General features: G+C 37.7%; 1 protein-coding gene across 1 annotated transcript; it reads right to left on the reverse strand.

Moving 5' to 3' along the window:
• Positions 1-317: 317 nt before the first annotated feature.
• Positions 318-23967, reverse strand: LOC126109468 (uncharacterized). Its single transcript, XM_049914496.1, has 7 exons — positions 23575-23967; positions 18855-19017; positions 16943-17084; positions 14158-14223; positions 9311-9419; positions 3189-3266; positions 318-2165 (listed from the first exon to the last, which is right to left on the reverse strand). Exons 1-7 carry the CDS (start codon positions 23965-23967, stop codon positions 2133-2135), a joined length of 984 nt encoding a protein of 327 aa, XP_049770453.1. The 3' UTR covers positions 318-2132.
• Positions 23968-24980: the final 1013 nt, after the last annotated feature.

A 24980-nucleotide genomic window follows, 5' to 3' on the forward strand; every position in this document is an offset into this window, starting at 1 on the left:
GTGTCAATAAAGTTTCCCCTTCCTGGGACAATGAATTCACGGTGTTCTTATTTCAATTTCCAGGAGTGTATTTTTGATGAAGGCCTTACTGGCCGAAAGCTTTATTTGTGACAGTCTTTTTGTTGTCGCCTTTCTGCGACTCAGCATCTCCGCTATATGGTAAGTAGCAACTTTCCGTTTTATAACCAATAAACCTACATTATCTAGCAGCCTTCAAAGTAACTGGTACTTTGGAAAAACTGGTAATATCATAGGACACAACTAGAAGTATTACAAAGGTTAAGTCAAAAGTGGTCTTGGCCTTTTTTGAAACATGCTTAAGTTTGCTTCTTTCAAAGTTTCCTTGTGGCTTTAAAAATATAATTACAACAGCTCGGCTCCACCATCTGTGTGTGCAGAGGATGACGAAGAGCTGTCACCCAAATCCTCAAGTCAGTAGGTATACTACTATGGAAACAATGTTCTGGCACATAATAAGGTGTGTAAGTAGATTCAGAAATTTAAAAATTACTGATTAAGTCTTAATATTGGAGGGAGGCTGCATAGTAAAATGAGTTATGTATGGAACACCTGTTCTTTTTCTCAATAAATTTAAAAAAGAAAATGCATATAAATTATTGATTTGTCCTTGTAAAGTATTTGACTTGGTGTGACAAAAAATAAAAAAAAGATGGTACACACATGTATGTAACATACAGTTAGTTTATTTTTGTATTTATAAAAAAAAAGACACTGATTTATCTCACTCTTTTAGAAGTTTACAGCACTCTGAATGAAACACTAAAAAATAATTTTTAATTACAAATCATTAATGACAACTTTCTTTTTCCAAAATTATTGCAGTGTTTCATTCTTCAGGTATAAACAGTTAGGGAACCCACACATCACTCATTTGGCACTCAACATACTCACAAACATAACTCTGCATTGTTCATTCAAAAAACAAAAAGGATGAGTATTCAGGTTTCTCCATCAGTTAAACAACATTTTCAAACTCTCCCCAAAACAATGAACAGCAAGATATTTACACAGGAAGCTGCTCTGCTTTTATTTAACAAAAGCTGTATTGAAATATACAAATATATAAATTATTTAAAACATCTAATATAGTTATTTACAAGCATGTGTTCACCTCTGTTTTGAAGGAAATAATGAATAGTATGTGGTATGTACTAATATGTCATCATACTGAGAACTGCCTTAGGGTAAGATAATTAAGTTATGTACTGCTATTGCGGTGACAGTTCAAGACCTTACATTCAGAAAATCAGGCTTCTCTTTCATAATCTGATAGTCAGTTATAATACTAAAATAAACGTCACAACCATAAATGAGATGCAACATGCTTCTTAAGTGAAATTTTTAAGATACATTCATCTTGTGTGTGTCACAAACACTGAAGATGATAGTGTCTAATCATTCCATGATAGTGTCTAAGTTACATTTGATGAGCACAAAATATCTGACAGTTCATAATCATCCCATTAGACAAGTGGTGTACAGTTACGTTTTTGTCATTTAATTCCTTGGGTGTAGAGCCTTAAAAAAAATAATAAATCATATGCACAGCAGTCACAAAATAATTCTATCAACAGTTTTTCTGCTGTTGTGTATTTTGACATGGCTTTTATGTAGATGCTAGCAGTGTTCTACATTTGATAAAAATGACCTCAGGAATCTAAGAAGCTATCTTGTTTCTGAGCAGGCACCAAACTACCCCAAGAACATGCAGCGACAGATTAAAGGAAGTCCTGAAAGCGTGATGACACATTAGTCTTATGAAATCTACTGTGACTATGGCACAGTACAATGTATTTAAAATAAATGTCTACATATAACTGCTCCTTCAGTGGGCACACAGAGAGCTTGAACATAATGTTGTTCAAATTATGGATATACATTTAGTTACTCCAAGTTAACATAACAGTATTCAGTCCTTCACTATATTAAATACGATAACAGACTTATTATGTCTCTGAAATGCAGCCTGCAACAGTCACATTCTTTTCACAATTTCCTTCGTTTAAAGTCGACACACAATGGCTCCGTTTGGAAGTGTCGGATCTTCACTCTCGAAAGCCTCGCAGTGCAAGTGATGTAACAACCTTCTGCAGTTGCACTGAAGGCTTCTCTCACAGTGAGTCAAAATTTGAAATGTCGCTTCCCTGCAAGCAATTAAAACATATTTCTTGAGTACCTCAATGAGAATTTTTATCACAAGAGTTTTATCCCTGATGTTATATTCTAAAAGTTAATGAAAGGAGGACTAGTAAAAAAAAATAGTGAAATCCAAAAACAGGTCAGCATTACCATTTTGAATTAAATACCAATAAGGTAGAAATATTCTAAATTAAGAGTAACTTTCCATTTTCTTATCTAGTTACATTTCTGTCTGCCACAATGTTTCAGACAGTCTGCTGGACGTAAAATGATACAGTGCGTTATAACCTGAGTTAGTGATAAAGCTTGGAGGCCCTCTGTACTGTAGTAGGGGACACTCTCCAAGACCAGAGACTGTTCGCACTGCTCACTGGTACAGTTTCATAGTGTAATGTAGTATGTTATTATATTCTTGGGAGATTCTACACATAGCTCAGACATTCACCTCACCAAGAAGATGAAGAGGATGACGTCAACAGACCACTAAGCTGAATCTGGGGTAAGTGCCAGAGCACATTTTGGATAACTAAGCCAGAAAAATAGCATTTTAGAGAAAGATTCCAATTAAACCACTATGGCGCCACATTTAAGATATATTTTTTATGGTATAAAATGTTATTGTTGAACTTAAGATTTAATAAATTTAAATATTTTAAAAAACCTGAATCATTACAGTACTCAAAATGATTTATTAATATCAACAACCAGTTAATTACTGAGACCTGCAAGAATGGGTTTAGTGCTTCTCTGACATTTGCACTACACAATAAAATTGATAATGCTGGACTCGGACACATGCATTTCTGCAAAATTTCTCAGCTGCTGAACTCTTACAATCTTGCCCTATTTTCTTTGGATTAATTTTGACAGAAAATGTGCTAATGATGATGGTGCACTGTGTACAATTGTGTGTCTTCTGCTGGAGACCCTGATATCATACACAATATTCAGCAACCTGGCTCGCTTTTCTGTTTTGACCGTTCAGTTGGCATCAAATGCTGGGTGATCTGAAGAGGGAGTGAACTTACCCTGTCCGGTGTGTACAAGTGCGACTGTGGCATCACAAAAGTAGAGCCAATGTCCCTCTCTGCCATTGTGTGCCCCTCCTGTCAACATAAAACAATCAAAATAGTAATATTCTACATACTATTACCTTGTAAACATTAAGACTTCCAATTTTTATACAGATGCTAAAACAAAGGCTCAACCATGCAAACTTAATTTAGAACCCATAACCTATCATCAGACTATGTTAATAAATTTGTTCACATACTGTTTTGTGACAGACAACTACACCGTCTGCAGGCTTCGAGGCTATGCTCAGTGTTATCGATTAAGATATTTGTATATTCAACTTGGTGCCACATCAATGATTATTAACGAAATTACAACTAAATCAGGTACTGAACAAAATTTCTTAAAAAGTTAAGGATTTTTGGTAGGAGGAACACAGCAAATTATCTTGGATGGAGAGTCATTATTGACAGAAATAGAAATAACTTCGGGCATGTCCCAAGGGAGTGTGTTGGGACCATTGTTGGTGATAATATAACAGTGGCTTGGCTGATAATAGTAATGGTAATCTCAGACGATGTCATATCCGTAATGAAGTACTATTTGAAAAAAGTTGCACAAATATCCACACAGATCTTGTTAACATTTTAGAGTGGTGAAAATGTGGACAACTTGCTTTAATTATTTAGATATGTACAGTTGTGCACTTCACAAAACACAGAAATTAGAATCCTATGACTAAAACATAAACAAGTCACAACCAGAATCAGCTGTCTTGAACAAATACCTACAGGGCTTTGACAAAAATATGGAAACACCATGAGACATGCGTGTTTGAAGTAAATGCAGAAACTAGCCAAGCCTGCAAGTTGTGTTGTCGTATTTGACTGTGAACGGCATCTGTGCAATGTTCTCAATATGTAGTAGGTGACAGTCATGTTCAGGAAAGTATTCCGTGTAGTTGTGAGTGCATTGTGTCAGAGTCAAGTGAATTCAGATGTGGGAAAATTGTTGGTACTCATACGGTGGGTGGTCCATAGCCATGATAGCTAAAAGTCTTGGGTGTTTCAAGAGGCACTATATTGAAGTTTTATACTGTATGCAGGGAAATTGTGGAAACAACATCCTGTAAGTCACAAGTGAACATGACAGGTGGTCACTGAAGAGAATCGTAATGAAAAATAAGAGGACGACAGCTGCGTAACTCACTGCAGAACTGAATATCTCATGTGTGAACCTTGTCACCATCAGGACAACATGAAAGGAGCTCTCCAGAAGCAAGGAATGTCAGTGTGAGGTGCAATTCAAAATCCACAAATAAGTGATGAAAATGCCGCTGATAGGAAAATATGGTGCAGACACCCTAAAACCTTGACTGACCAATGTAAGAAAGTCATTTTGTCAGACGAGTCTTGTTTCATGCTTTTTCCAACTTCCAGCTGAATTTACGTCCCGAGACTGAAACACCATGTTTTTTTTTTTTTTTTTATGATCTGGGCAGCCATATCGGGGTATTCCATTGGTGCCATGGCTACTCTGCAAAGTTACATTATTGTCAAGGATTATGAGAACATTTTGGCTGATCCACAGTTTGTTTCCCAATAGTGATGCTGTGTTCCAAGGTTACAGGGCTCCTGTTTACACAATCTGCATCATCCAGGAGTGGTGTTGTGAGCACAGGGGTGGACTGCCCCATCTCCAGCAGCTGTCACAGTCTACGGATCTAAATATTTGTGGCCTACTTTGGAGAGAAGGATATGTGATCACTATCCACCTCCCATCATTGTTACCTTAACTTGCCACTATTTTGTAGGAAGAATGGTGTAAGATTCCACTGAAAACCATACAGGACTTGTATTTATGCATTCAGAGATGACTGGAAGCTATTTTGAATGTCAAGTGTTTCCCTAAAATGTATTAAGCACGGTAATGTGTTGTGTATGTGGTGGTTCCATATCCCCGTCCACCTCCTGTAAGTGTAACAATTTGTAGGGATTTGAAATGCAATGATGACATAGGCTCAGTCGTAGGAAAGTAGATGTCATACTTCAGTTCATTGGCAGTGTACTGGAAAAATGCTGTCAGTCTACAAAAAAGCCTGCTTACAAAATGCTTGTGCATTCTGTGATGAAGGGCAGTACAAGTGGTGACAATGGAAGACCCTTGAACACAAATGAGAATTATCCTACTCAAAAATTTTCAAGAACCAGTATTAAGTGAAGAATTGTTTCAGTGCAGAAGTCCTGTTACAGATATGTCTGAAAAGGCTGCACACAGTATCACATTTTGCGCTCATGTCCTATTTGAGCTAGGAACAGGAGGAGAAAGTCTTTTGTTTAGCCTAGGCCAGCAGTGTTTTGTACAGCCATTCGAACATCTGTCTTACTGTAGCCATGTAGCAGTATATTAAGGAAGATTTGAATGACAAACTGGAACTGGCACCCAGGCAAATTGTGTGAATCAATTAATTCCTTTTTGCAAAAGATGTTAACTGGGCTGCAATTAATACTCAAGCTAATGGCACCATTTGTAAGAGCACAATTCAGATTTTATGTGCAGAAACAGCCACCCTTAAATAACTCCAGACTGGAGTGAGACTGATGGTCAAATTTGGTCCACAGGTTTATCAGACATTGTTTGAAGACTAGTTTTAACAGCCTAGGAAAAAATATCTTGTTTCGTTTGGATTTTGTGTGTAAAAAACAAATTTTTATGGGTGGTTTTCCAAGTGCACCACTTCTATACTTAAAACTTCTATGAATCAGTTCAAACTTTGCACAGAGGTGATAAATGGATAAAGTCGAAACAAAATTTGTTTCATCCAATTATCTTTATTCATTGTTGAAATATGATAGTTTAAAGTCGAGGTGAATGTAGCATATAAAATTAGATCTTATCTGAAGTCAATGTACAAATATTGTTTAAAGTGGAAAAAAAGTAAATAAAAATGCATTCTTGCGATAAAATTGGAAAGTTTGCTTTCAAAAAATCTACCTCCATTCAGATTTTGCATGCAAAAAAGGTTTCTTTCATGTGCCATTTCTATGTTTCAAGCTTGTGCTAATCTGGTAGGATTTTGTAAGAAGGTAGGCAAATACAAATAATTAATGCTCATCCTGTTGTTTTGAGAAAGCTTTATTTGTTGCCATGCTATAGGCAACATGGTTCAAAAGACAATAAAAACCCCATACAGGATCAGTTGTTGCCTGAGTCAACCAATATCTGCATCAGTTGCCAAGCTATGGCAGTCTACTGCCAAAATTATGGTAGAATAAAAGTTGGGAACCAGAATGGAAAAATGCTCCTATTGTAGCACAAAAAAGGCAAACTTGGACATCTTAGGGATGTAGAAGAAGGGAGTTAGCTTTTCAACTTACCTGGCAGCTTCAAAGACATTTAAATCAACACATCTTGACATATAAACACTTTTTTTTATGAGTTGCTTCCCCAGCTCAGTGACCTTTCTTAGACCTGCACCCTATTTCATATGTGGTGACGAGTGTAAGTGTGGTGTGGGTACATGTATAATATGGAATATCCCAGAGTGAGGATGCATGCATTTAAACTTTAATAACATGTTGTGTCATATTGCACAACATGACAAAAGCCATGTTGGATGACATAATAGCATGTGTCATGTTGCGTTACTTGACATGATACATTATATTAAATGACATGGCTACTAACACTAACAAGTAAAAAAATGTGAATATGTCAGGGCATTTTGCTTTAAATGTCTTTGAAGCTCCCAGATAAGTTAGAAATCTAGTTCCCTTCTTTTACATCCCTACCTCTATCCATGACTTTTTTGTGCTACAATAGGAGCATTTATCATTTTGGTCCAGAAATATTCTTCATCCACCTATGTATCATCCTATTAGCAACCGCGAAGACAACATTACACTAATTACAACTCATACAGAGAAATTTAAGCAGTCATTCTTCTCACACATAATACATGACTGGAATTGAAAGAAATCCTAATGTGTACCTTCTGCCATGCACTTTACAGTGATCTGCAGAATATGCATTTAGATATAGAATAGCAGCAGCTCTGTGACTGTATCTTCTGGCACACTTCACTGGCTGTGGGCACTCAATAGAGAAGTCTTGAAGCTGGTGAAGATATTCTTTGCAGATCTAAGTACTTCAGAAAGTGCAGCTAACATCAAATCCTATGACAACTGAAGTTAGTTGCTTTCATTTTACCAATAGAATGGCCAATGTCCACCTAATGTCAACTCTAATGGTCAAGTCCTCCACCAACAAGACTCCCTGAAACATTTTGGAGTAACTCTCCACAGAAACATATCCTACAAAAAACACGCAGAAACTGCTGCAGCGAAGCTGAGACAGTGCAAATAACATTGCACAGAAGCTGAGTGATACTTCACGGGGCACAAGAGCTACAACACTACAATGTTCTTCCATAGGTCATCTAATCTGGTAATTCTTAATTCCCCTGTACCATACTCCAGTGTGGCTTAACAGTTCACACGCGAGAAAAGTAAAATTGAGCTAAAAGCAGCAATGAGGACAATAAAAGGTTGCAGCACATCTGCTCGTCTTCACTATTTACTACCTGTAAGCCACATTGTGCCACCAGGTCTTTCAAGACAGGATGCCCTTCTCAAGGAATAGAAAACGTGAATTGAAATTCCCCAGCAGCTGATGTGCCTGCACTTAGAATAATCTGATTAAAATCCAGGCAGAAGTGCTGCAAGCAGAGGATTTCAGCACGAGAAGGAAGTGGCTGGAAACGTGGACTAGCATTGCCATGAGGAATGTCAGACCCTCGTAAGACCTGGTACGAGACCAAATGGCGCAGAATTATTGCAACATGCTTAGAGACAATTAAGAGAATCCCACACCGTCTGTGCTAAAAGCCCCCATCAATGGGGATAGGTTCTCTTCTCAGTGTTACTGTGGTGATGAACATCAAACACCTTGTAACAATATCAGATGTATTCACAGCTGCGAATACAACCATCAGCTGTATAATGAAATGACGACAATGAAAATTTGTGCCAGATTGGGACTGGAACCTTGATTTCCCGCTTTACGTGAGTGGTCGCATTAACCGCTTTCGCTAACTGTGCACGACTCATGGCCGGACAGGAATTACATAATGTGTGTATCAGTACAGGTTGTGATGCAGGACTGATGACATTTGTCCACGAGTCATGCATGACCCAAAGCAGTTAAGGCAACTGCTCGCATAAAGTGGGCAATCCGGATTAGAGTCACAGCCCACAAATTTCCATCATTGATATTCCCTTACACAGCTGATGGTTATTCTTATTTGCAACTGTGAATACATTTCATGTATTTCATAATGGCTGTAATTGCCACATTGGCTGTTCTGTGCATGCATGTCTCAAGAAACATTGCATCGCTCTTCTTAACTACACAGGCAGTGCAATACTGTATCAGATTGTGAAAAGTTGTAGCAGATAAGCTATCCTGGACATCTAGAAGATTTCTTTGAAGTGAAAGAGATAGCCCTTGATTTGATTAGAAACTTAGATATTACTCTGTAGATTTAGTGTTTTAGTTTTATGTATTTTGTAGAGTTCATGAGTGTTAGCTCACTTCAGTATATTGGTATATGGTACGTAAATGAATGTGATAACATATATATATATATATACATGTTATAATATATACACAAGAAAAAGGCAGTGACAGAAGAATTTAGAGAGAGATAATATTGGTTTTTTTAGAGGGGGAGGTGTGAATCAAAGTATTTTATACAAATTGAAAACAGATTGGAACAAGAAGGTGGGAAGATATACAAATAAGAATAGCAACACTCAAGAGAGAGAATCGGTGAACTTAATAAGAAAATGAATTGGGGGAAGCGAATGAAAATGAAAAAAGTTTAAAAGTCTTTGAAAACACATTTTCCAAAACTGTCAGGAGAAGCTATAGTATAAAGAACAATCGAGATTCCAGATAGGGTGTCAGAGAGGCATGTGTCAAATACTCACAATATGTTGGCTTCCCAGTTGGTTCAAAAACAATCTGTTCAGCAGGAGTTTGTTTTAGATTTGCCTATTCTTAAGATTCATTTTTAAAAAGGTGGGCAGTAAGTTGTGTGTTCTGTGACGCTTCTGGTTTGCACAGTAATACTCACATCATTGTTGAGGTTGTTCGACGAGTGTTTTGAGCTGTAATTGCTGTGGAGTGACTTCGTCGGTGGATGTATCGTCGTCTCGTCACAAGATCGAGCTTCAGACACAGTCCTGTATGAGAAATTTCTGTAGCAGATTTCAGGTACTTATAGTATCGTTAGAAGCACATGCAAAATATAAACATCAGCATCAGAAATTGACTTAATGGTATTCATGTCAAGAGGGCTATATGACAAAACCTTGTTATTGTAAACATACTAATTTATATTAAGAAATCTTATTTAAATCAAACATGATTTTCATCCAGATTATAACTTTCACTTATGAGTAATCTCACACAAATGTGTTCAATACACTGTAAACAGTATGTAAATTATTTTCTAAAAGACTGCAAACAACCAACACACTCTTGTTAATTCTGGGGTCTCAAATTAAATGGTTTTTGGCTCACATTTGTCAGAAGATTTATGTGGTGGTTTTAGGAGAGATGTAACATTGACATTGAACTGAGTGCTCTAGGCTTCTTTGAAGTGTGAAGCTGTTTAGAGGGGAAAACACTTTCATTTTTTTGTGACCTGATGGTTCTGCATCTGGTGATGTGGTTGGTAAAATTTTAAAACACATCTTTCCTTCACTCCATCTCAGGCGATTGTCTTAAAACAATGCCACTTCAGAATCTGTCTTTTGGAAAGCCTCTGCCATTGTCTTTATCAGCTACCTTGCAGGTTTGAATTCCCAACTTTGGTTGCTTCCCTCTTATTACTCTCTGTGATAACCATCAGGTCTTCATTACTATGAATGAGAGTTCAAAACCTCATACTCAATTTCTCCATCACCATCGGTGAAACTCTTTTCAGTTGCATCATTCATACATTCAGCACTGACATCATCCATGCCAATTTAATTGTATAAATTCCCATCTTAATGCTAATCTGTCACCATAACATCTTGACAGTGAACTTACCATTTGAGTCAGCAAACTTCAAAAAGTTCAGTGCAGGCTGTACACCTTAAATGTGGCAATAACCCCTGCTCCCAGTGTGCAATGTGATGTTAAATAATTTAACATAACATTAGGGTTTTCACTTGATTTAATAATCCAAGATTTGTGGCCAGGAACATTGTCAAGGAAAATAATTCTGAAAGCAATTTGTTCCTTTCTCACAGTATGTGTTCAACTGACTACTCTGTTTCTCGGTAAAACATCCATTGAAAATGAAAAAGTCATCTAACGTGCTTCATTCCACCTCTGCTGAACAAGCAACTTATTTTTATCAAACTCTTTCAGTGGCTTCTGACTTAATAGTTGTGACAACATATTATAACCTTAAAACTTCTGAAGTATTTCCTCAAAAAAGGAGAGTACGTTAATCAGAATTTGTGGTACATTGAAACAACAACAAAAATCAGCACAAAGTTATTACATGAAAATTGTAATTAAAAGAAGACAAAAGTTAAAACAGAAACATATATCATCTTTCTATGTTTATTAGCACTGACTTCTTCTTTTTGATTTTCATCTAACCATCTACTTTGTGCCAATTATGTTGTTCTTTTAATGTGGCGCAGATTCTGATGGAGAACACAATGCAACACATATAATGAGTTTTTAAAATGTAATGTCATTAGATTACTAAATAAACAACAAGCACAACAAAAGCACACACACCAAGATTTGCCTGTATCACATTTCTGGAAGTTTTAACAAATGCTACATGCTGCACATAAAAATGAATTAAAAGAGCTACTCATTCTGTGATACCTCGATGCTAAAAAGATTTCATACACAACATACACTCTCAGGAAGATGAATAAATTTAAGACTAAGCTTATCGCTTTGGGAATTCTATTCAAACAACTAGAGTCAAAACTTTATAGGATGATGATGATGTTTGGTTTGTGGGGCGCTCAACAGCGCGGTTATCAGCGCCCGTACAATTTCCCAACCTTTGCTCAGTCCAATTTCGCCACTTTCCTGGATGATGATGAAATGATGAGAACAACACAAACACCCAGTCATCTCGAGGCAGGTGAAAATCCCTGACCCCGCCGGGAATTGAACCCGGGACCCCGTGCTCGGGAAGCGAGAACGCTACCGCGAGACCACAAGCGGCGGACTCAAAACTTTGTAAATCCATGTACATAAATATTATTACTCATGAGAGTATAAGCTTCATGGAAATAGTGGTTGAAATTTACATTCTAAATCATGTCATGTTCTTTTCAATAAAATTTTGTGCCACAGTCATTAATTTCATTGCCTTTTAAAATTCAATTTTTCTTCCTTTGTGTACTTACCAGGTCATCCACATTCCTCTTTTAAGTAAAATTAGTCACAAACTTCAACTATAATAAACATCAACTGACAGTGCATAAACCAAAATTAGAGAATTACTGACTCTGAGTACTTTTAATCAGGTTCTTGACCAGCAGAAAGGGAACTACAGGAAACAGTACAAAGGAAAGGAATGAGTATAGTTTAAGGTGTACTGTGTTGGAATAGAAATAAACATCAATGTTAAGTTACAGCATCATACACAGGAGAAGCTGCACAAAAGGTTTTATGACAGATAAGAGTCCAAAAACAACACTTCCAGGATATTTTACTCTTGTTTCATAAGTTGGTAAGTGGTCATTTCTCTTCCGTCTCACGTACCGTTACTTCTCACATACTTTGTATGATAAATCTTAATGATCTGGAGTCATGTTGTTCTTTTTGTTTTTTATTTTTTTATATACACAGGAGTGAATTAATAATTCCTACCCACCACCTTTTACATATTACAGAAATAGAAAGTCTCCTATGGAATAGAAGACTGTTTAAAATGGTGTACAGAAAGCCATGCACTCATTGCACTTTTCAAAACTTCATTTATATTGTTAAACTGCTGTCATTCCTCAATAATTTCACCTTACATGCAAGATTTTTCTCTAGTTACATCAAATTTTATTATTTATTATGAACTTATTTGTCGTGCTGTTATCTTCACTCTTTTGCTTTCCTTTAAAGATGGACTGAATTAACAATTAAGCAATTTTCAATGTTCTGAAACTTCTTGTGGTCTTCAGTTATCCTCTGTTACTAAATATGAGACATTTTTGGAAGTATGACATTTCACATGAAACATAAAATATTTTTACACTTCAAACTGTACCAGATATTTGCTGATAAGATGTGACTAAAATTACAGGGGGTTTCATAAGCAAGATAGCTGTACAAGTTTTCACAGTACATGTAGATACATAGCACAAACTGGAAAGAGACCTTACAGGACTAGTATGTCATACCCATGCAGAAATCCACAGATGCAAAAATTGTACATGCATGTGCAGAGCTGTACTGAGAAGTGAGGGAACAGTGTGAGGAAACAGTAACTGGCATTCAGTGAAAAATGATGCATATGTTACTGTCCAGCAGAACTCCGTTAAGTGAAAGTTATGAATTGGTCAGTTGCTAAACAGGACAGTTAGGTATACTGTTTATTCATTACTGCCTCGGAATAAGTAAATTAAGGAATCTTAAATAGAGCGATAAAATGTCCAGGATGATATGAAAAGGAAGTGCTTCACGTGGACGTAGCATTTCCAGCACAAATGACCTGTCTACCAATATGCTGTAAATGTTTCCGAAGCCTCCACAGTCACTACCATCCATCACATGCCCAGGAACATAATTCCCACGTCTGCTTTCCATCTTTACCAACACTCATTGAACATCTGATAGCTGCCTGAAAACTTCCACAATACTGCCCATGGCTGGGACAACAACATTGCATTCTCTTACAGTGATCTGACTACCTTTCACTGTGCCTTTCCACTGCTCCCAATTCCCTATTCTACAAACTAAATAATCTCTATAATATCCTTGTCTGTCACTATGCCACTCCTGCTCTCAGTACCTGCACCTCTACCCAAGGGTATATCTTGTGACATATAATTATGCATGTCTATATTAAATGATATACATGTCAGTTATAAGATCTTTGTGGTGTCAAAATGTATGTAGATATCGCAGTATACAGGTAGTCATGCATAAATATTACAGCTGCCCGACACATGACAACCTGTGTACTGTGGGATCCACACCAGTTTTGACATTGCAGAAATTTTATAATTGTCTCACACATTTTTTTATATAGACATGCATAATATATGTTACTAATAATGGGCTTTATAACCAGATACCGGTATGATAACTAGATATGGTTTACAGCAAGATGTCTTTTACAAATACTTGCAAGCTGTGAAGCTCCAAACACTCAAGATTTTCATCACAAACTTGACTGCAACCACAGTTCTTCACAGCACATTTCTATACCTTCTTCACAAGGTCACACTGATGAGAAATACCTGCCCATTTCACTTTTTTCTTTTATGCCCTTCCAAGAATTGGCTATACTGACAAGGCACCACCTGCTTGCTACTGACATGCTAAGCATAAACGTACAAAAAAGGGATAAAGCTTAAATCTAATGACCACTGTACTCAAAATGTTATCATTGCTACCATACAGTGAAGACATGTGAGCAATTGGGGAATGTCAGCTGTCATATACATGTTTAGAATCTCTTGCTTTTCTCTGTGTACGGCATGCCTCCTGTGTCATGAATGAGGAATTTGCTTCCTTAATGACTTTTAATTGTAAAAAGAAATGGGTCAATACAAGAAATCTAAAGTGTTGTAGCCCTACTAAAAAATACATGCATCATTGTTCCCTCACTTTCTGGTACATCACTTTGTGTTAATAAGAAACTGTTAGAAACCTCGAAGGGTATTAGAAGAAAGCTCACTGAAGAAATGATGTAAAGACAGAACAGAATAAGATGGACAGGACATGAAGAATGCTTACAGCGTTTCCACAGCAGACCCTGCTTTTACCGACGGCTCCGACATCTCTTCGACGGTGATTTGTACACTGCAAATAATAATTTATTCAAGAAATTTCTGACTATGTTGAGTCATGTTATACTATTATCTAAAATGCCAGAAACTAATATGAAGAGATACTTCTTTTGCTAATACCTACAAAATGCACATAAGATAATGTCTGTCAGAAAAATTCTCTTGTACTTGTATATTTAACACTTTTAGTTTGGTTTTAAACATATTTACTGTTTTCTTTTTTTGTCGATATACCTGCGTATTTATGATAAAATTTTCTCACTGATAAAACTTCTTCAGTCCACATGAGGAACAAAGGATTTTGGTGACTTCCATTGCTGTTATTAGGGGCACAAAACTGACTGCCAATCTTTACATAGGTAGGTGACAGATAGCTGCAAGTTTTTTTCTGTTGACACAGAAAGATGCAACAGAGCCCTATGTGGGAGTATATTTAGTGGGCTGATGGTAATGAGGGCACAATCCCCCATATCACCATTCCTGTCTTCATTTATTGCTTATTTAGCCTGACGAGATTATGTCCTTAAGGCCCTCTCTTACATCTGACCAGGAACAATACATGAAAAATATATTACATAACAACCACAATAATAATAATTTGCATTATTATTAAAAATAATAATTCATAATAATTCAGACAGTTGACTTTTGTCACATGTTGTCATTCTGTGACCTGTCTCTACATCTCCATACATATTTCCTGTTCTCTCTACTGCACTGCAGAAACTTCCTATCTTCCAGCTGTGTGTAATGAATGGCAAAACAGTCCTGATATGCTGACAGAAAGTCTTTGATAATTTCAGCTGATATTTTGTGTTCTGCCTCAGGAAGTCAACTTTGTAAACCATGAAATATTGCTTGAAAAACTGGTTTTATGGAAGTAGTATTTTATCAGATAGCAGACTCACTTCATACTTAACAAAAATGAAAGGCAACAAATTTTGGTTAATAACTCAATTAATGGAGCTGAAGACAGTTTTGTCAGTGGAGAAACTGATACAGGTAATAGGTTTCTATGAGGTTTCATCTTAGATTCATTACTGTTCTGATGTTCCACTTCATGTGCGACAGGCAGAACTGGTCCTCTTTGCACATAGAATAAGTATTATAATAACTGAAAGTTTATGGTTTTAAAATTATTATTAAGCATTTTTCTTCCACTGCTCACTTTCTGAATACATTATGAATTCAGTTTGATGCATCATTGGACACAAGAGCAGTCATATTGGACAAACATGCTGTGGCTTTTATTTCAAGACTGAGGAAGATGTGCAGAACAGTGCCAAAATAGCATTAATCATGAAGAGAAGATGGTCACGGAATCAAAACTAATTGGCTGTGAATAAATATTCATCACAGTAGCTGTAAGTGGTTTCATACTGCCACTCTTTAATTACATCTGTTATCTATCAAAAATATCTCTGAAGCCCAGAAAATGCTGACTAGAAGGGGAAATGACAACTGTTCAGCATTTCCTTCCCTCATCAGAAAAAAAACACTCCCATACTTTATCTTTTATGTTTAATAACAAACTACTGTCTATTTGCTGCAGAAATCCGCATGTATATATCTATGCTTGGCAAAAACTGCACTATTTACAAGTTGTGTATCATGTAAGTAGGAAAAAAAAATTTGAAAGTAAAAGCAAAGAGAAATTGCCTTACATTTTGCACCCAATACTAGTGCATTTCAACACTGAATGATTGTAACGGAACTTAACATGTGTGCCATACATTTTTTGAGACTAATTAGCGTTAAGTCTAAAATTCTGTGTTGATGAAATAGTTGTAGTGAACATTCACTCCTGTAATTTAAAAGCAAGAATTATAAAAGAAATTATTTGGTTCATGGCATATCTTGAAAGTTGTTACATTATGATTTCCATAATTTGTACTTACTGATAATGGAAACCATATATCTACATTAAATTCCATAGATCTAAGAGAACTCTGCTGTCACTGAAGACCAAAATTTGAATAGTAAATGAAAATGACATAACACAACCAGTCTGCCTGCATGCTGGATGGTGGCACCTAGAAGGACTTAACAACTCAAAAAAATCTCTCTCTCTCTCTCTCTCTCTCTCTCTCTCTCTCTCTCTCTCTCTCTCTCTCTCTCTCTCTCTCCAAGAAGTGACTGAGAGGCTCCTCAGGCTGATGGGTAAGGAGTGAGATAATTGTGAGATGTATAGATTAAAGGAGGGGCAAGAGAGGGACAGGCAAATGGTGCCCTGTGGTGGAAGGAAAATGAGGTTTGGGTAATCACAAAACTCAGGAGGCAGAGCACAACAGGTGTGTGATTACACTAGGAAAGCTTGCAAGCTAGTACAAATTTGTGAGTTGCTAAGTATGTGCTACCAGCCAGTCAGTTGCAGGTGAATAACTGGCATTAGCGCATTTTTTAATAATTTTCCATTATTGAAAAGTTTAAATTTTAGTGGCCAAAAGGCAAACATTGTTTCAAACTATATTATCGCTTCTTTCCGGAAGTTAGTAGTAACTATACTTGACTCGGTACACTGTGTAATAGAATAAAGAGATGTCTAGGAACCATGCAACAGCTGTAGCTGAATTAATACAGTTATTTTTTTCTTTATAAATGTTGCCTCACCTGCCACATGTGAAGAAAAGTATAAAATAAAAATCTAAAGATTATTGAAGAGTAAGTGGAAGAAGAAAAAGCACACTGTACTGTGAAACGAAATCTGTAAGTGATGTCAATGTGCAGCCGACCTGTCTGTTGTCCTCAGTGTGGAGCCACTGTGGACGACTGCCGACACCTCCGTGTCGGAATCCGGATGAGGCTTGCCGACTGTCGCCGACACCTCAAAGCCTGCTGACACAAGGGCTCCAGGCGCTGGAGGTGGAATGTTTCCTGCGAAGGAAGCCAATTGTGTTACGTGTGTTGCACTTTGCACTGCATTTTGTCCACATAGATGTTGACTTGTCAATGCTGATCAATCGTTGTCCCCAATCCCATTAGCAACTGATCAGCAATACAGGCAGTGAATCAGCTCGTACTTCCACGAGTGTGGAACCGTACTCATTTGAACTATTAAATTTTGAATGGACATGTGCAACTAGACCACTCGTTGACAATAAAGGTTAGGTTTTTAGCTGACATTTTTTGTATTGAAACAGCTTTACCGGAAGTGAAAGTAATTTTAAGTACCAGAAAAAATCATCTTATTACAAGTACTGAAATTACTTTTTGTTATATATGCAGCTTACTGGACAGTTAAGATTTTTTTCGTAGCTGGAATTTTACAGGGTTTGATACCATCAACTCTGGTCACCCAGTACCCCCTGCCAGGTAAGGGCAACCTTTGGTGACCCGCTAGTCTGATTCACATAATTAAGTTTGTGGGCCGCCTTGTCACATGATGTGAGTTGTCACATGATGTGAGAGCAGTGATGCCTTAAAATGTGAATTTTTTAGAGTACATTCATTTTATGTTCATCCCATCTCTAAATGTTTATATTTGTTTACTTGTAGTGAAAACTGTTTCTTTACTTGTGACATTTCATAGTAGCTCTCTTAACAACTTCCATTGCAAAAAATTCTAGAATGCCATTTGTAAAGAAACAATGTTCACGTCATGTAAATAAATGTAAACATATGAAGATGGGATGCCAAGTGTCTTGAAATACCACAGAAAAATTAATGCCTTTTCAAGAGTTACGGTGTCCTACTATGTCCACAAAGGCCAAGAATTATTTGGTAACTTTAACATGAGAAAGAACAGAAAAACAAAATACAGTCAACAAGCAGTTAGGAGTAACTTTGCGATTTTGGACCACAAGTACGTCATTTGAGTTTTTGAAATTTAGTATGCCAATATCCACAAACACAATTAACAAGTTTTAAAATATTTGTCTAAAAATACCTTCGATGACTGATCACATAGCCATGTGTTGTTACTGTAACACTAAATAAATTAAGCCATCATTTCTTTATTCATTTTAAAAACTTGAAAAGTCAGATCTCATGACCGTAGCGTATGTTTGCTGTATTGTGCAGAAGCCAAACTGGAGCAACGTGAATAACAGAAAGGCGAACTGTCAAGCTGACAATACTCAGCCTCACAAGTTCAATACAGATTGGTAATACTGAGAGAGAATATTTTGGTCAGCATCATTACTGTTTCTCAATATTTCTAGTATTGACAGTAAGTCAATACTCACCCTTAGTCAGTCCTTATAGCATTGTACTGACAATAATACTGAACATATGAGGGCCTTAGAAGTAACTGGAAATACATAGAGGGTGGAGTACAATGCAAGTGCCATGTTCTTTCTCCTATGAATTCCTTCTGCCCGCTGATTTCAAACCAATCACGGGACGGACCTGACCTGTGGACCACTGGTTGCCCACCGATGCCCTAAGTTATACATTTGCATGAAATCATTCAACATAAATATTCATTGTGATGGACACTATATGATGGTATTTGTGTTCCAAATGAAAACAAACAATATTCTAATTCTGTATTCTATTAAGTATGTCCTTGTGCCACACATAAATCTGCTGTAGGCAAGTGGTTGCCTTTCCATTATTTTATGTAATATTCTAATAGTAATTACTGAGTACACTTAGAAAATAATGTAAATTTTACTTTTAAAACAGCAGTCTAGATATTTTTACCGGTTGAGGGTTTCCTCGGAGACGAATTCTTCCTCGGAGTGGATGACTCCGTCACTTGGCTTGGTGTGTTGCTAGGCTTTTGTTTTGACATCTGCTGCTGGTGTTGATGTTGATGCTGCTGCTGCTGCTGCTGCTGATGGTGATGGTGATGATGCTGGCCATCCTAAAAGAATCATTACTACATTAGCAGTATTCAAAGACTCCAAATTTAGAATGGACACATGAATATACTGGACTTCTATGGGACTGTTGAGACTGTAAATTCAGGATAGAAAAGTTAAGCAGTGGATGGTGATGGTGTCTCCAGTAATGTGGAATGTTGTAATTCTCATGATCAGCTCGTGGTTATGTTGATGGGTGGATATATGGCTGCTTGGCATGGGATGTTATGTGGGTAAAGAAGTATCAGGAGCTTTATGGGAATTGTACAGGAGAGTTTATGAGAAATTGTGATGTGAGCCTTATGGGAACTAGATTTTTTAAAAATTTGGGTGTACAGGAACTGTGGTTTTAGAAAGGATGATTTGGCTCTAAACATCTAGCTAACTATGATGTCGTAGGAGACAGAACATATGGGTAGTGAGGAAATTAAGTGCAGTCTGTTCAAAGGAAGCACACAAGCATTCACTTTACGTAATAGAGAGACAATATAAATGTAAATCTGAGTAGGGATATTCAGCCATCCTGAATGTGAGTGCAGTGCCTTAACCACTGATCTTTGTAGTTTTGTTTGATTTCTTTAGGGGACATGAAAGGAATGGGCTACAGCTGGTAAGGAGGAGAAATTGGTGCATAATTTTCTGGATGAGGAAGTTGAAATAGGCTGGACTCGAGTGGGTCCAGTGGTAGTGTGTACAAAGCTGAAGGTGAGAAGGCATAGAAGCTTGGCAATGGCCAACGTATGGTCAACAGGGGAACTGGGGACATAGTGGCATTTGGCTGCTCAAGTGAGCAAGACAGTGTTAAATCAGGTGCACAATATAAGGTGGATGTAAAACTGTAAGTTATTTAAAAAAAAAGTCCATTGAGGAATGTATTAAATTCCTGAAGAGATTGATGTCTAGCCTTACTTACCTTCAAGGTGGCGCAGCTTCTAGGACTTCTGGTAGACACTCATAAAGGTAACTAGACTGTATTGCTAGTATTTGAATGTCCAGGTTCCTTTTTCAGCTCAGAGAAGAGGAAATATTTAAGGTGAATTAGGTAGAGGGGTGGCATGTTAGGAGACTCCCTCCCCTCTCCTACACTCTGAATATTTCCTATGGGAAGACTGAGGGCAGCCTTGGTGGCAGTAACTGGGATGGAGTGTTGGAGCACTACTTGAGCTGATGTCCAACTACGAACTAAGGTCATTTGGAACCTGTGTGACATATTTTCATTTACATTTTATCAAATCTTACTGACAGTATTTTACAATGGTTGTGTTGTTTTATTCATTACTGAATGGGACCTAATAACAGCATTGTTATGCGTCCTGAAAGATAAATGTACGTTAATGCTGATTAGTAGGAAAAGCAATCCCATGTGTTCAAATACAGTATTAGTGGTAAGCTGCTTGACACAGTCATGTCAATTAATATATTTGGCGTAATGTTGCAAAACAACATGAAATGGAATGAGCAAGTGACATCAGTAGTAGGGAATGTAAATGGTCAACTGCAGTTCATTGAGGGGATTCTAGGAAAGTGTAGTTAATCTAGCAAGGAGACTGTAAAGAACACTAATGCAATTCATTCTAGAATGATGTTCAAATATTTGGGAACTGCACCATGTCGGATTAAAGGAAGACATCAAAGCAGTTCAGAGTTGTGCTGTTTAACCCATGGAAGAAGAAGAAGATGATGATGATCTTTCTGTGAAACACTACTAGTATTTTCAGCTGAGTGCAGAATGATTCTCCTGCTGCCAACATAAATTTTTGGTATGGATCATTAACGGTACTATCCCCCCCCCCCCCCACCTCCTCCACACCTCCTTACACCATATGACCCTCCAAATCCCTTACACCATATGATAGCTTGTGAACTATGTGTATAGATGTAGACAGAACATGATCTTTAGTGAACATACTTTACTCTCCTGCATCACGTTTTGCTGTCAGTAATCTTGGAAGTGCTGAAATTCAGGTTGAGACATGTCACCTCATAATTGGTGACAATGGATTTGATGTGGATTGGAACAATACACAGCTGAATCCCCATTTTCACTTGTATAGTTTCATGAACTGACAAAATTGGCAATGTTGAGTTTCCTATACCCAGTGTTTGTCTCATGCTTAAAACATTTTACAAAAGTGAATCTTGTTCTGCAATATCCAACAAAAGCATCTTACACCTTTATGTAATTATTTAATTGGATAGATAAACAAATAATTTCATCAATAATTGATTGTTTTCATTGTTATAGTAGTCCATGTGGCCATCATTCCTTGTAATTTAACCCTCTTGTCAGTCTTTGTTGTTGTCTGTCTTGTTCAAACGATCGTCTGTTTTCTACCTTATGTGCTTTTTATGTGTGCGTACTGCCCACTTAGTGACTGGAATTTTTATCTACCCAATTAAATAACTTGTTTTAATTGTTAAATTACACCTTCATATGATGCATAAAACAGTAACTACACAATGGTAAATAGTCGTTTTGGAGAAATTACATTACAATGATACATCAACCATATTTGCGACTGATTGCTGTACCCTTTACTGCATGAAATAAATACAGCTGCAGAGCAGAAATGCTTATCAATGGAATTAAACTTGATCAATCCTTTTGTTTTTCTTGATTAATAATTTTTATTTTGGATCATTCTACATTTTTTTGAAAGAGCCATCGACTGGCTTTCATACTCATTTGACCTTAGCCCTGAATGACTATTTTTATGGACCTTATTAAGGGACACATGTTTTCTATAACAATCCTGCAACACTGCAGAATCATTAAGACCTTATCAACCTGTGGACATCTATTTACGTTAACACGTGTTAGTGGGCACGGCATGCATTATGTTGGTTTGTGCCACCTCATTATTGTAGGTATGATAAATACTGCTCAGAAAAGTTTTCAGACATCCTCAGGACTTGTCTATTTTGTTTTTCTTTCTGTATGAAAACTCTTTTGCAGTACTTGTTTGAGAACAGGAAATTGTATGTAGCATACAGCCACCTGTGTAATGAAGGGAAAAGTAACCTGCACTCCTGCAGCCAGCAAGGGAAACTCAAGCCAAATAATCATAATATTACAATGACATCATTTGAACATTTACTTGCGATTGTGAGGCAAAAAAAAACATTGCAGACCTTCCTCATATGGTTTGCAGTGGGCAACAATGCCAGCTGATGGTCACTGCCACAACTTGTGTCCAGTACGTGGCCCAGTGAGACTGCAACTGAAGTCTCTGGCAGCAACTCGGAGACCTGTGTTGATCCTGACAGTATGCAATGGTCTCCACAAGATCATTTTGGCCTTGAGGTATTAGTTATGAACTACATTACAACTCCTGAAATAGTACAAACCCCACATCGCCATGAGGCACAGTGAACGTGGTCAAGGAAAGACGCGGAATAGCTCCTTGATCAATAGCAACATTTCCTCTTGCCAAAGTGTCTGTAAATGTTGATGTCCAACATAGAAGAGAGTGAACGTGGTCAGTTATTAACACATGTCTCAAGCGTGCAGTCCTGAGGGTTTGGCAGGAAAGCATGTACATTACGGGTCTGCATAGTGAACAAATGTCATTGCTATTGAGAGTAACTTGTAGGTTTTGTGGTATCGGGACAGGGCCCTCTGACTAACTTTGCAGCCCTACAGTCAAGACAGTAACCTCATAAATATCTTCCTGTTAGCTCCAGGAGGCAGAATTTGATAGAATGGAATGGCTTGAAATATCTGCCAGCATAAGCCCAACTGAGAACAATTAGGACCAGTTGAAACTAGCAGTGTGTTGCTGCAGAAGCCATCCTAGTGAACCGGGTGACTTGCCATCATAGAGTGGGGCAAGCTCGAACAGCCGCATCTCGACCACCTCGCATACGACCTGCCGAGGAGTGTTCGAGGGTGTTACAATGTGTGGGTGGAGCAACACTGTATCAAATGGTACCCGTCAGCAAATTTTTGATATCACAGACCTTCACTTTCAGACACTGCCTATGTTTCAATTAGTGTTGCATTTTTATATTATAAAATACTTATTCTCTCATTCTTAGAGCTAAATCTGTAAACATTCACAGATGAGCAGGTGGTGCAAAATCTTTTCTGAGCAGTTAAGTTATCTTTGCTTATGATGGAAGTATTACAATAAAGAAGCTAAATTCTGAATCTTTAATGCTTGAAAAGTTAAGTAAATGTTTCTTGAAAATTATTAACTGAGTTTCCGTGAATAGCATGTTACTGAACTAGGTAAAACACACTATATGCAATTCTGTAGTGCAGAAGGTCTGACTAGACCACTAGCTTTAATAGAATATTGTGGATTCTTAGATATTTAGACTGGAAGCACACTGAACTGGAAATCACATGTTGCAAGTGAAGAGCTTTACAATGCTCCCTATAACCAGACAACTTGTCAGAACATAACATTCACTGTTCTCAAGTTATTTCATTCCAAAGGTAGAGCCCTTTGTAAAACACAGTGTAGAAGAAAATACATGTCAAAAAGCATGTGTGTGTTTTGTAAGTATAGCCTCACATATTTATAATTATTTTTTGAGTGGTGGTAGCTACTGACCTGCTTGGAGGCGCCCTCTAGCAGTGCGAGCAGCTTGCTCTCGTGTGCGATGGCACGCTTCTCTGCGTCACCGAATGTCGACATGGAGACCAGAGTGGGCAGCGGCTGGTGGGGCGGCGCCATGGGTGACGGACGGTACTTGGCCCGAGGAATCATTACTGTCAGCGAACGGTCACGCTGCTCCGGGGGTGGCGGCGGCTGCAGCGGGGGTGGTACTGGTGTGGGCACCGGAGCAAAGCCGGCAGGGGGCGGGGGCACTACTGCCACCACCGTCGCCATCGGTGCCGGTGCCGGGCGCACCTTCTTGCTGAACACCGCTGCCGGGGTCTGCGAGAAATGTGAATACACTTCATGAGAGAGACTGTGCAGGTAGTAAACTGATGTTGAACACATTGGTTAAGAAGAGAGGAATTACAGTTGCAACATCAATGAGTACCGAGGCAGATTAGTAGTACTGAATGATGAGGACAGTCTAAATGCATTTGTAGAGAGAGAAGCGAAGAGGATAAACTAGGAAGAGGGAGCATAAGATGAATGGAGACAAAATTGAAGATAATAATTGGCAATGGGTAAAAAAAATTTTTTAAAAATCAGTAAGGTCTCCAAAGAGGCAAAAATGATTGGCAAAGGCATAGATCAGACAATTTATAGGGATGTTGATAATAAAACAGAGGTGCAAGAGGAAGAGCAGATGTGTGGAAGGTAAGAATGAAAGAAAGGGAAGAAAGAAAGGAGGGATCTGAAGGAAGAGAACACAGAAATAAGGGTGGAATCTAGGAAAATTGGGGTAGGGAAGAAAGGAGCAAGGAAGAAATGCAAGAGAAAAGAGAGAGAAAGAATGAATGAAAGGAAGGAAAGCATGCAGAGGAACTGAAGAGAGAAATAAAAGGAGAAGGAAAAGGGAGAAAGAGAAGAAATAAATAAATGAAGGAAGCTAGGATAAGGCAAGGGTAGTAAGAAGGAAGTGAGAAAAAGGGACCAAAGGAAGGAAGGCAAGTGGGAAAGAAAGAAATAGACGAAAAGCAAAGAATGGAAAGGAAAGGGTGGAAGAAATATAAGTATGGGAAAAAGAAGGAAATAACAAAGGCCAAGAAGAAAGTTAAGAGGCAGTGAAAACATGTACAGGCATTGTAAGTCAACAGATCAAAATAGTATTCAAAGACCAAAAACAAGTCTGGGAAATGTTAGCTAGAATGCTATAGGTGGAAACCCGGGTAAATTCAGTGGAATGTAGAATTTTTTTTGTGAAATGAGTACTGGAGAAATCTAAAAGTAATGACCATACTGCTAGACAGAATATATGTCGTAAGGTGTATTATTTAAAAGCAACTGCAATCAGTGAATAAGGAAAGATGAAAAGACTCGAGAGGGAAAGAAGAAATTTGTTGACTGTACCAACCAGTTAG

This window comes from Schistocerca cancellata, chromosome 12 (genome assembly GCF_023864275.1).
Source record: "Schistocerca cancellata isolate TAMUIC-IGC-003103 chromosome 12, iqSchCanc2.1, whole genome shotgun sequence".
Classification (NCBI taxonomy): domain Eukaryota; kingdom Metazoa; phylum Arthropoda; class Insecta; order Orthoptera; family Acrididae; genus Schistocerca; species Schistocerca cancellata.